At 37.4% G+C, this 12,021-nt stretch overlaps 1 protein-coding gene across 1 annotated transcript in view; it reads left to right on the plus strand.

Annotated features, from left to right (window-relative positions):
• The first annotated feature begins 1,527 nt into the window (after positions 1–1,527).
• Positions 1,528–12,021, plus strand: part of ttn.2 (titin, tandem duplicate 2) — a 159,458-nt gene continuing 148,964 nt past the window's right edge. The window contains exons 1-16 of the mRNA XM_057335761.1: positions 1,528–1,735; positions 2,905–3,008; positions 4,458–4,661; positions 5,726–6,013; positions 6,230–6,318; positions 6,417–6,631; positions 7,029–7,284; positions 8,358–8,585; positions 8,676–8,789; positions 9,594–9,833; positions 10,158–10,223; positions 10,316–10,574; positions 10,914–10,962; positions 11,079–11,291; positions 11,377–11,519; positions 11,836–12,008. Of these exons, the coding sequence (XP_057191744.1) occupies positions 2,918–3,008; positions 4,458–4,661; positions 5,726–6,013; positions 6,230–6,318; positions 6,417–6,631; positions 7,029–7,284; positions 8,358–8,585; positions 8,676–8,789; positions 9,594–9,833; positions 10,158–10,223; positions 10,316–10,574; positions 10,914–10,962; positions 11,079–11,291; positions 11,377–11,519; positions 11,836–12,008 (2,628 nt within the window). The 5' untranslated portion in view covers positions 1,528–1,735; positions 2,905–2,917. The remainder of the gene's footprint in view (positions 1,736–2,904; positions 3,009–4,457; positions 4,662–5,725; positions 6,014–6,229; positions 6,319–6,416; positions 6,632–7,028; positions 7,285–8,357; positions 8,586–8,675; positions 8,790–9,593; positions 9,834–10,157; positions 10,224–10,315; positions 10,575–10,913; positions 10,963–11,078; positions 11,292–11,376; positions 11,520–11,835; positions 12,009–12,021) is intronic.

Below are 12,021 nucleotides of genomic sequence, written 5' to 3' on the forward strand. Positions count from 1 at the left end.
TAAATAAAAATATTTAATATAGAAAAATATTTTACTTGCCACTTTAAATCACCAACACATTGAGTTTAGCATGGTATTTTCACCAGTGTGTGAATGCAGTGTTTGTAAAAAGAGAACAATTGCATGAGTAACCAACAGTTGTGTGCATGTTTTTCAACAGAGGCCAATAAAGCCATCATGATGGCTGATTATGGTATGCTTTAACAGGATTCAGCAGAAACTGAGGCCGTTTAGGAGAAGCACCTTGGACTTCACCCTTCCTTAAGTTATAGGAATTGTTTTCTGGGAAAATTGTTAAGCAATTCTCTCACAGTCATTATTGAGGCACATTACATTTTTTGAGCTATTTGTATTACAAAGCACTAAATAAAATTATTTTAATATTTAAATGATCTTAAACCAAAATAAACAACTGAAAAAAGCTGTTTTGACGTTGTTGTTCAGTCTTTGCATTGTTGATGATGAAATGATGGATTATATTTCTCCAATAAACACGTAATCCTACAATTAAATTCATCATTGACTCATAACTACAATAAAAATATCAATTTCATGTGTAAAGTTCCCATGGGTAATTGATAACAATATCATTATAGTATATGAAGAGTTTGGTTCCAAAATGAGATTTTTAAAAAAAAATCATGTTTTGTATTTTGTTATCATGTTTTTATTGCGTTTCATTGCGTTAGTTAGCTGTATTTTTTCATTTATGGCTTAAATCAAAACAAACCAACTGCATTTTGATTGCTATTAATGGGAATGCACAATAAAAAACATGATTTTTTTGTTATCTCATTTTGGAACCAAACTCTTCATATACTGTAAAAGTTAAATGTATCTTTCTATTTGCTTCATTTAGTCATCACAATATAGTCTAAAGTTAACACCACAGCCGCAGCTACTCAGACATTCCACCCTTACATGTCATTGCCTATCTTTAACATATTCCCCTATCCATTTTAGTTACAGCTGCAAATCAACCATGATACTAAAGTTCAGAATCTTGACTCTTAAAATGTAAGTCAAAAACACAAAGAATCATTTCAGCTTCACTTTACAGATAAACAAAAGACAAACAAGTGGATTCACACCATCTTGTGATCTGGTCTGGAGACATTTATCTCATCTATATCATGTGTAATACAGGGGGTGGCGGGTTGACCCTAAGCCTGAGTGACAGTGACAGCCCTTCACGCCATTTGGTTCCACACTTACTAGGCATCATTGATGATCTTACACAAATTAATTTAAGAGATAAAACAAACTAGTCTTTCACACTTCATGAGGGGCATTTTCCTGTTTCTTGAAGGGTTGGGGGATGGTTGGGGGGTTTCGGCCACCCTGTGATAAAGTGTCCTGGGTTATGTTGAGTAAAATGGGTGACAGGTGTGAGATTGCAAAATGGCCACCACCTCCCATAATGCCTCAAGGGGGCTGGCCAGCGGGGCATGGCAATGATGATGCTCACTAGTCAGGGGGTATATAAAGTAAAACCACCATGTTAACACTTTTGAGCAGTTGGAGCATTCCCAGCCTTGCCTCGGGTGTAGGGATTGCAAGGGAAAAAGCAAAACTACACGGTTAAGATCCTGTGTAGTTTTGTTTTGGGGGATATTTCGAGGCTCAACCGTTCTCACACATTGATTTTTGAAGTCATATCTGGATAAGGACTTTTTCAGAAGACAAACCCATTTGGGCTTCGCCCCTTCAATTCAAGGCACTCTTGTGGATACAAGTAAGTACGCTTTGTGCTCTTGTACCCATGTGCCAATGCGATGCCTTCTAATTGTGCGATTGTGTGATAATTGTGTGATTCTAACATAAAGAGAGCAGCAATGTGAAAGCTGATGTACAGTTGAGATGTTTGATGGAAAGGAGACTTATGTTGAATAACGTGAATAATTATGAAGACGTTAGTCTAATCATGAAGATGTTTTTGAAGGGTTATTAAATGGTGCTATGATTTCAGAACAGCCAAGAATAGCCTGTGATAGCATTAGAGTGGTGTCTCAGCTGGGCCGTGATGTCTTTTTAAGGGAATCAGCAGCAGAGATATCAGTTGCACCTTCAGCTATGTGCCACATGGTGACTGTCAATCAAGCTTAGTACAGACTATTTTTAGAAGCTGCCTTTTGTGACACTAGGTTTTCGTTTGCATAGGTAATTTGTTACAGTGCAAATAGATTTTATTGAACAGATTGATTTTCAGAAACCTCAGTCTTGGTGGTTTTAAATGTTGAGGGTGATTTAAGAAGTTAATTAAAGATTAATTAATTAATTAAAGATCGCATCTTTGGCCTCACCTCCTGTTCACAGGATTTTTGGAAGTTGTTTTGTTTTCCAACTACACAACTAACAAATAAGAATAGGTCAAGTTTTGGTCCATAAAAATCCTTCTATCTTAAAATGTGCAAACGATACAGAAATTAAACAACACTAGATGTTGAGACAAATGCCTGTGATCAATTATGTTTAGCTTTTTTTGGTGTTAACACTACTTTGCATGTTTGCAGTTGTTTATTCAGAAGTGTATTTTTAACGTCATCGAAATTACAGATGATCTCGTGACAGAACATCTGATGATACAGGTCCATCGGACTGAGTATGTTTTAACTGGAGAGTTATTCTGAATTATGTGTCATGCCAGAAAAAGAGCCACGGGCACCAGTTGTTACTGTCATGTCTAGCTGTCAGTTGATACCTAGCCCAAATGTTTGGCCTAACACCCAGTGGAGCCTTTGATTTCCCAAGTGTCAGGTCAACCAGATTTCAACCAGTTGGTCAGAGATTACCCCAATGATTACTTGGTTTAGAAGCAACTAAAAATATAATGTTTATCCTTTGTGTCTTGTGATTTAAAAAATGATGTGAAGTTATTTGCAACTTTATTCTGTTTTTCTTTAGGGTGCCTTCCACCATGTCAACACAAGCTCCAACATTTACACAGCCGCTTCAGAGCGTTGTGGCACTTGAGGGTAGTGCTGCAACGTTCGAGGCTCAAGTTAGTGGTAAGAATGTTTCCCACTATGCCATTCCATTATCCCAACGTATAAATCTTAAAATACTGAAGACTGGCAACAGTTTACCTGAGTGTAAATTAGCAACAAGTGTTGAACAAGGGAACATTTTTTCCCTTTGAAAGTGGAAATTTGGGTGTGTTGTTTTAAAGTGCTTGTCTCTTTGGGGAGAAACAAGAATAAATGTTTTACTAATGTGACACCCATGAACCTACTTGCAATTTACAGTAGTTGCAGAAAGCCTCTGATTGGATGTTAATCAGTACATGATGAGTCATCAATATTTCTGGCCCATTTCCTGAAAAAGATTATGAATTAAGTTAAAAGTTAAAAGTACGAGTTAAACTGTTAAAAGTTAAGTTTTGTCAATTTAGAGTAGCCTACATAAGAGTAAGGTACCGTGGCTTAAAATCGAATGAACATGGACTAAAATTACAATACCAAATTTGATAGACTAGGATCTTTAAATAAATGTTTGCATAGCTTAGCAGAATATTTAATGAATTTATTTAAATGCAACAGAAATACTGTCACCAATCACTTTTTGTTAATGTACACAAATTTGACTTCATGTTATGTATTATTAGACATATTTGTCCCAGTATTTCCAGAAAAAGTCAAACAGTTGACATTCCCTTATTAGATTTAACCACGGAAACTGTAGTGACCATGTTTTTAGAGCATTGATTACCATTTCTATAACCACAATTTTACAACAAATACCATGGTTAAAATCTGCTGTAGCAAAACCATGGTATGGTAACCAATAAAAATACTGCAGTACGCTTTAATATTTACTATGGTAAGATTTAAAAACACTAGTATCTAGGAATTTTACTACATTGTACTATAGTAAATACTAAAGTATACTAGCCCTTACGAAAATGAACCATGTTTTTTTGTGGTACAAGTGTAGTAACCATGGTTTTTGGTGCATTGATTACTTGGGGCAAAACCATGATTTTACTAGTTACCATCGTTTACTATGGTTTTCAAAACCATGGTTATTTTGTGATAACCATTGTTTTACTACAGTAACCATGGTTTTAATACAGTAACCATGTTGTTTTGGTTTTAACTGTAGTAAAACCATGGTAAACTTTCGTAAGGGAGGCTACTGTATTTTCTACTGTTGATTAGTTCAGTTTAAATCTACAAAATAATATATTATTTAGCGTTAGTTAATATAATTTAGCCTACTTTAATGTAGTAATTTTTCAGTGAACTGCAGTAAATTACAAAATAATTTCATGCGGGAGCCATGTTTTTGTCTGCTTGTTTAAGACAAAATGCGGTTATTTTTCAAAGGGAATACTTTCATATACTACCTTTTCAGTCACAAATATTCAATACTTATTAGTGAAGCGAAAAGTAATAGCCATTTACGAATTCGGGTCTATCATGACAAGCTTTTCAACACATGTAAACGTCTCCCCACAGGTAATCCAGTTCCAGAGGTGAGCTGGTTTCGTGATGGTCAGGTTCTTACTGCTGCCGCTCTGCCCGGCGCTCAGATCTCGTTCAGCGATGGCCGCGCTGTTCTGATGATCCCCGCCGTGACAGCCGCACACAGCGGAAGATTTTCTGTCAGAGCCACCAATGGCGCTGGACAAGCCACTAGCACAGCTGAACTGCTGGTTACAGGTAACTAATTCAACGTGTAAAGAAGTTTTCTCGCTATGTAGGTACACACAAACGAGCGATTGAAACTGGTAATTTGCTACTGTTTTAGCAATCGATCCATACAACATACAGTTAAGCGATATGTCATACAAAATCGCTGTAGCCTAAATGTTTTTAAAGCTTCTTACATGATTAAGATTTTTCAGCAGTAATTGTGGTACTGGTAAACTAGAAATATTAACATTGTTGTACAAATGCATGTCTTTGTAGGCCTAACGTACTGGCTTTAAAAACGGTAGTAAAATTCCTAGGAAAAACGCTGTTGTTGAACCTCACCACACTACCCTTACGAAAATTTACCATGGTTTTACTACAGTTAAAATTGAAAAACCATGGTTTTACTACAGTTAAAACAACAAAAAAACATGGTTACTGTACTGTAGTAAAACAATGGTTATCACAAAATAACCATATTTTTGAAAACCACCCTAACCATGGTTTTGCCCTAAGTAATAAATGCACCAAAAAACATGGTTACTACACATGTACCACAAAAAACACATGGTTAATTTTCGTAAGGGTAATAATATTAAAGTATACCACAGTATTTACTAAACGTTTAATGAATTCACTATGATACTACAGAAAACTGTTGTATGCATTAAACAAAGTTTAGTAACTTCTATAATAACTTACAGTAAACTACAAATTACTATAGTGTACCATATTAAAAAACTAAAGTGTACTAGTACTATATTTTTATATGACTTCGGATAAATACAACTGTGTCAAAACACCAAATAATAAGTGATGACACACAATATATTAAAATTATAATTGTAATTTCGGCACCGGTGGTCCAATGCACTGTTGCGCAAAAACGCTGTGGGTTCGAATCCTGGCTCTGTACCCCTCTCTCTCATCCCATCATTTACACTGTAGTGTCAGGCAAAAAATATTAAAAAAAAAGATAATTGTAATGATCCAAAAATTGTCACAACAAACCGTCATAAGAAAAGTCATACAGATTCAGGATATTCAGGAAATGATGCTTATTTCAATGGACTTTTTACCTGTATTTTCAGCTGAAACTGCACCACCAAACTTCATTCAAAGACTACAGAGTATGACCGTGAGACAAGGAAGCAAAGTGAGACTGGATGTTCGAGTGACAGGAATCCCTACACCTGTGGTGAAGTTCTACAGAGAGGGAGCTGAGATTCAAAGCTCTGCTGACTTTCAGATTGTTCAAGAAGGAGACCTTTACAGTTTGCTGATCGCTGAAGCTTTCCCAGAAGATTCAGGAACTTATTCTGTCAATGCATCTAACAGCAGCGGACGTGCTACCTCGACCGCTGAGCTTCTAGTTCAAGGTAAGATTTTATACAGTTGGCCTGGATATACTGTAAATACATTTCAGTTATGCAGTGGTGTCCAAAAGCCTGAGACCACTGGTAAAAAAGTTTTTGATTTAAAATGTTTCATTTGATTAAAATATTATCAGCATACCTTTGAGTCAAAAGAAGTATATTCGTAGTTTTAAAATCTGAAATAGATGCTTCAAATTTGATTTCATTTTTGATCTACAGGAGAAGAGGAAGCTGTACCTGCCAAGAAGTCAAAAACGATCATTTCATCCACTCAGATTTCACAGACCCGTCAGACTAGAGTGGAGAAGGTGAGCGACAGTGTCAACAAGCTTCTATAGCTTTTTCCAGAATGCATCACAACTGTCTGTTTTTCCCTTTTGATCACGTCTTAATGTTCTCTCGACAGAGGATGGAGGCTCACTATGAGGCCACTGCTACGATGAAAATGCAAGTAGAGGGAGGGGTTGTGACTCAGCAGTTGGCACATAAGACCCCACCCCGTGTGCCCCCTAAACCAACCTCGAGGTCCCCTCCTTCACATGTGACAAAAGTGGCAAGTGCTCGCCAGCAGTCTCCCTCTCCTGTGAGGCATGTTAAGGGTCCGACGCCCACTCCTGTCAGGTAATGTGTCTAAAGTTCACAGATTTAGATATATTATGTGTGTAATTAAAAAAAATTGACACTCATATTTGATGATAACTCCAATATCCTGTTTATTCAGTGCTTTGAAGTCAAACTTGAAAAACTTTTTGGAGATTAAATCCAAGAATGTAAGATTTTATTGAGGCGTGTAGTATGAGAGAAAAAGCATAGAAGAAAGAAAAAAACAGGTTCAAGGGTGATGTGGCTGCCTTTTTTGCAAACTTCATGCATGTAGGTCTATAAGTTCAGCATCACTGGGATGAATTAGAACCTGAAAAACGTTAACAAAATCTTACTTTTTGAAATGTAAAAAATTTTCAGTTGCAGCTTTTTAAACAAAGTCTTAAAATAACCCTTTTCTGTTTTCACATTTCAGAGCTGTGTCTCCCTCCACAAGACTGTCTGTTTCCCCAATCAGACCAGTCAAGTCTCCCGTGATGACCCGCAAACAACTCACACCGTCCACTGAGGTCCTGCCTCCATGGAAACAGGCGGGCTACGCTTCAGAGGCCAGCTACACCAGAATGATGGCAGGGGCAACACAAGTCCAGATGACCTCCACCCAAGTTCAGATTGAACAGCGTTGGGAGGGCACTGCTGCTATTCAACAACAAGTTGGCTTTGTCAAAGAGGTAAAGAATTTCCCAAGAGGCTGTCTCGCATCGAATATGACTGCGTGTTTGAAATTAGAAGAGCGTTTTAATGGTGCCAACACCTTTTTCTGTTTATTTACTGTAGTATTTAAGTTTGTAATGACTGAAATTTCTATTCAATAACACTAATGATATCTTGCAACCTAATTCTACTTGCATGTGAAAAAGGAGCAGCCAAACATGGATGAGAAAAGTATAGCTGTTGCCACTGTGGTGGCAGCAGTGGACCAGGCTCGTAGTCGCGGGCCGCTCGTCGGCTCCGTAGAACAGCCCAGTGTTGAAAGTGGCGTAACTGCAGTACACATTACGTCTCGGAATGATCAGGTAGTTTAGTCACAGTGCTGTGGTAACCCATCCAAACCTCATGCCCCCATTTTTGTGTTTCCACCGACTCCACAAAGATTTTTTTCAAGAAAAAATGTCATTTTCTTTAACCCATCACTTCATCCTTACCCCATTTTCAGATATACAGGTACACTACATTTTACATACAATTTGCTGATTTTGCCCACATTTTCATAGATGTCACATAAGGAAGTCAAAGAAGAGTCAGTCTCAACTCTGATGACTCATAAAATCAATATAGATGTTTCAACCACTAGTGAGAGATCACTGGAAGCAATCTCAACAGCTGCAGAGGTAGAATCTCAGAGAATTTATCACCGTTCTAAAGCCTTATACTAACTACCCTTATAAAATTTATAGTATAACCACATACATTAGCCTTTTTACCTCTTTGTTGTATTATCCCTCCGTTGTCATAACAGATCACGCATGGCTGTCGTGATACTCGTGACTGAGAGAAATTGTGGTGTAATCATCCCAGATCTCATAACAACACTATCCATACCTCCTGTGCTACATACTGTACACGCAGACTGTCAGCAGCACGCTGGCGACGTTCAGATCATCTGTCTTCCATTCACTTTTGCTTTGTTTTGCAGAGAGCACCTTCCGTTTTTTTATTTAAGGGGAACATCTTGTGTTTTTAGATGGGGCTGGATTCTGTTTAAGCAAATGTGCAACATAATGATCATGATTGCTCTTGCCAGGGTGATGGGAAAAAGGCAGAGGCAGTGGCTACTGTGCTTGCTGCTGTCGATCATGCGCGTATACGAAAGCCCACGCATGCAGAAGGGGCTCAAATGGAAGAAGAGGCTGATGAAAGATATCAAGAAATGCTAGCCGCTAAACAAAAGGTCACAAGTAAAAAGGAGATGTTGCTTATTCCCCCTGAAACGCCAATGCCTATCATTGAGAAAAGTGTACATGTCACTCAGGTTAGAAGCATTTAACAGAAACGTAAAACAGTGGAGATCAATGTTTTTGTTGGACATCTTTTCAAATAATCCTTTGTTGATGTGTAATAGATTGAAAGAACTACAGAGGTTAGCTCCAAGGTGGAGACTGGCCTTGCACCTTCCCCTGTTCCACATTTTACAGTATCAAAAGTTACTGTACCAAAACCAGATCATAGCTATGAGGTAAGAAGTGGTGATTACAGGCAAGCAAAAATCTCTCTTCAACATTAATAACATTAACTAACTGTATGAACCGTATAAAATTAATCTGAAAGATCGCCCTTTCTATTTAAATTTGATATCCTGCTTGCCTGAAACACCTTTTATAAATTCTAAAGGGAAATATATGTACAGTGGAGTTCAAAAGTCTGAGATAACATTTTTTATTTACTTTACAAAATAAAGTATATGAGTTTAAACTTGACTAGTTATTGCAAAATACGTTTATTTACTTGACATGAAGAAAATGTATGATTTAATAAAGATTATTATGAATTTTGCACTATTCTAAGTATATTTAAATAAGTAGGCTTGTGACATTGACCATGTGCAAAAGATAGATATATCCATCAAGAGACATACCAAATACTTAATTCTGAAATTGAAATGAATTGTTATTAAGATAATATTTAGCGTCACTTAAAATAAAATGCAACACTCAGTTAGTCCTCTTAGACTTTTAAACCCCACTGTGTGTGTTAGACCCACTGTAATCGTAACATTATATCACTATCACTAATTATTCAGGCCAAACATCTTTAAAACACTTCATCTTCAAGCTCCACCACATAACATTCTTTCCTTCCATTAAACTCTTTAATTAAACCATTGAGTAACCGAGTTGTCTGTAGAATTGCTAACCACTTAATGTCTTTCCATACCACCCTTCTGAAGTTAAATCTCCTGATACTTCATCCCTGTGGCTAAACAAAAGTGCATTTGTTTTGTGGTCTTCTGTGGTAACGCTGATCTTCTTGGGTTGGTCAGGTATCAATAGCAGGTTCTGCTATTGCCACACTTCAAAAGGGGTTATCTTCAACAACTGGTGCTCAAAAGATCATCAAGCCTGTCAAGCCACCGACTCATAAGATGGTAGGGACTCGTGTGACCCCAGAGCCGACCCCTCCTCCTTTTAGAGACACTGCAGAGAGATATCAGACGCATTACGACACCGAGTTACACAGACAGATAGGCGTTTCGTTTACTGGGGAGGAGTGGGACATGCAGGTTTGTGGTTTGACCCATCACCCGCTTGTAAAGCTAACATTTCTCTTAATATCACTGGAGTGAATCTTCATCTTCTGGAGTCTCGTGTGGTTGGATTCTCACTTAATAAAGGGTTTGTCACAAAGCTAACCGTTTTCTTTACAGATCTCACCTGATTTGCTGAGGATTCTACCATCTCCTCTTTCTAATCTTTATTTGAATTTGTTTTGTTTGATACACAGAAACAACTCCTCCCTTTGTAACATCACTTGTTCCACATCCGCTAACAAAGAAATCATGTACAAAAAATGCTTGGTGAGAACATATATTTTTGTTTTCCTGCAGGCTGTTGAGACTGCAGCGATCCCCTCCGATGTCAAAGAACCTGTCATGCCACCTACCTTGATAGCAGTAAGTGCTATTTTAGGTGTATTTACATAACATTTTTAGATTAAATAGTCACTTGAAAATTTGCTTGATCAAATTTGGTTTGCTTTGTCCAGGGATTGAAGAACGTGACTGTCACTGAGGGAGAGTGTGTGACTTTGGAGTGCCAGATTTCAGGTCACCCCACACCAGCCATTATGTGGTTTAGAGAGGATTACAGAATCGAGAACTCCATTGATTTTCAGATCACTTATGAAAGCAATTTTGCCCATTTGGTGATCCGCGAGGCGTTTGCTGAAGATAGTGGCCGCTTCACATGCACTGCGACCAGTGAGGCTGGAACCATCAGCACCTCCTGCTACCTGCTGGTCAAAGGTAGACATTTGCTTAAAATCAATCTGTTTTATAAATCCTTGTACTCTTAGTGCTGTGTTAAAATAAATCACTGTAAGTTCAGTACAAAACAGGGCCTAAAAATCGTTTTCATCAAAATGTCAGTCAATAGAAGTGTTTCATGTTTAAAAAGAGGGTCAAATAAGTTTTAGGTAAAACTGTAAGGTCAATAGTTCTCAAAACAAAAAAAAACGTTGCTAAAAAATAATTATATTTTATATATACATTATATTATAAAAAATGGGACACTAAAGTTGTTTGCATTTGAGAAACAAAATGAATCATTATTTACATTATGTCTCCTATTTTCCCACTACACAGTGTCTGAGGAGATTGAGAGCAGAGAGGAGATTACTGTCCAAGAGAAACAGTAAGTTCTCAACAATAACAAGGGCAAAAAGTTACTGACCTTAAAAAGTTCAAATTGGTGCCACTTTATTTTTATTTATTTTTATTTTTTTAATTGTCTTTTTTTTCTAAATCAAGGGTTCTCCTTGAAGCCAAAGAGGAGACCGTGTCTGAAATAAGTGCTGTCTCAGTGGACACTGGAGCTGCTGCCGCTCCTTTCTTCGTGAGGAAACCAGTGTTTCAAAAACTGGTCGAGGGTGGCAGTGTTGTTTTTGAGTGCCAGATCGGAGGCAGCCCCAAACCCCATATTTACTGGAAGAAGAGTGGAGTTCAACTCACTACTGGATACAGGTATAGACTTTGAGCAATTAAATGTAAAATTAATATTGTCTCTGTAAAAAAACAATACAACCATTCATTCCTTGTGATTTAACAGATATAGAGTTAGCTATAACAAGGATACAGGGGAATGCAAGTTGGAGATTTCTATGACATTTGCTGATGATGCCGGAGAATACACCATATTTGCCAGGAACCAGCATGGAGAGGCATCTGTTACCTCAAGCCTTCTTGAGGAAGGTTAGTTTTGACAAACCTCAATTCAGTGCTTTAGACGTTTTTAAGGGTTCTAGTTCTATTAAAGCTAATAAAAGATGTCATTGTGTAAATGTACTTTCACAGTCAGGAATATTTATGTATTCAGTGAGCAAAAGCATACTATAACGGAGTTAGCGAAGTATTTGGCTGGTGTGATCAAAACAGGTTAGCCACCTTGAGGTGACTTGCTCAATGTACAATAACCTTTCGAAATAATATTTAAAATGTTTTTGTGTATTTTTTAAAATAAAGTATTAATTTTTTTATAGTGATAGTAGTGATATTTTTATATTTACAGAGGAATATGAAGCCTATATGAAAAAACAGGAAGTAACATATGTAACAGAAGTGACCGCAATGGTGCAGGAACCCAAAGTGCCTCCTATAGTTGTAAGCGAATATGAAAAAGAGCTCATGCAACGAAGTATGGCTCAACAAACACAGATGATGCAGACCTTTATCTCAGAGACGGTATGAACATACA

Source organism: Triplophysa rosa, linkage group LG6 (assembly GCF_024868665.1).
Source record: "Triplophysa rosa linkage group LG6, Trosa_1v2, whole genome shotgun sequence".
In the NCBI taxonomy this organism is placed as follows: domain Eukaryota; kingdom Metazoa; phylum Chordata; class Actinopteri; order Cypriniformes; family Nemacheilidae; genus Triplophysa; species Triplophysa rosa.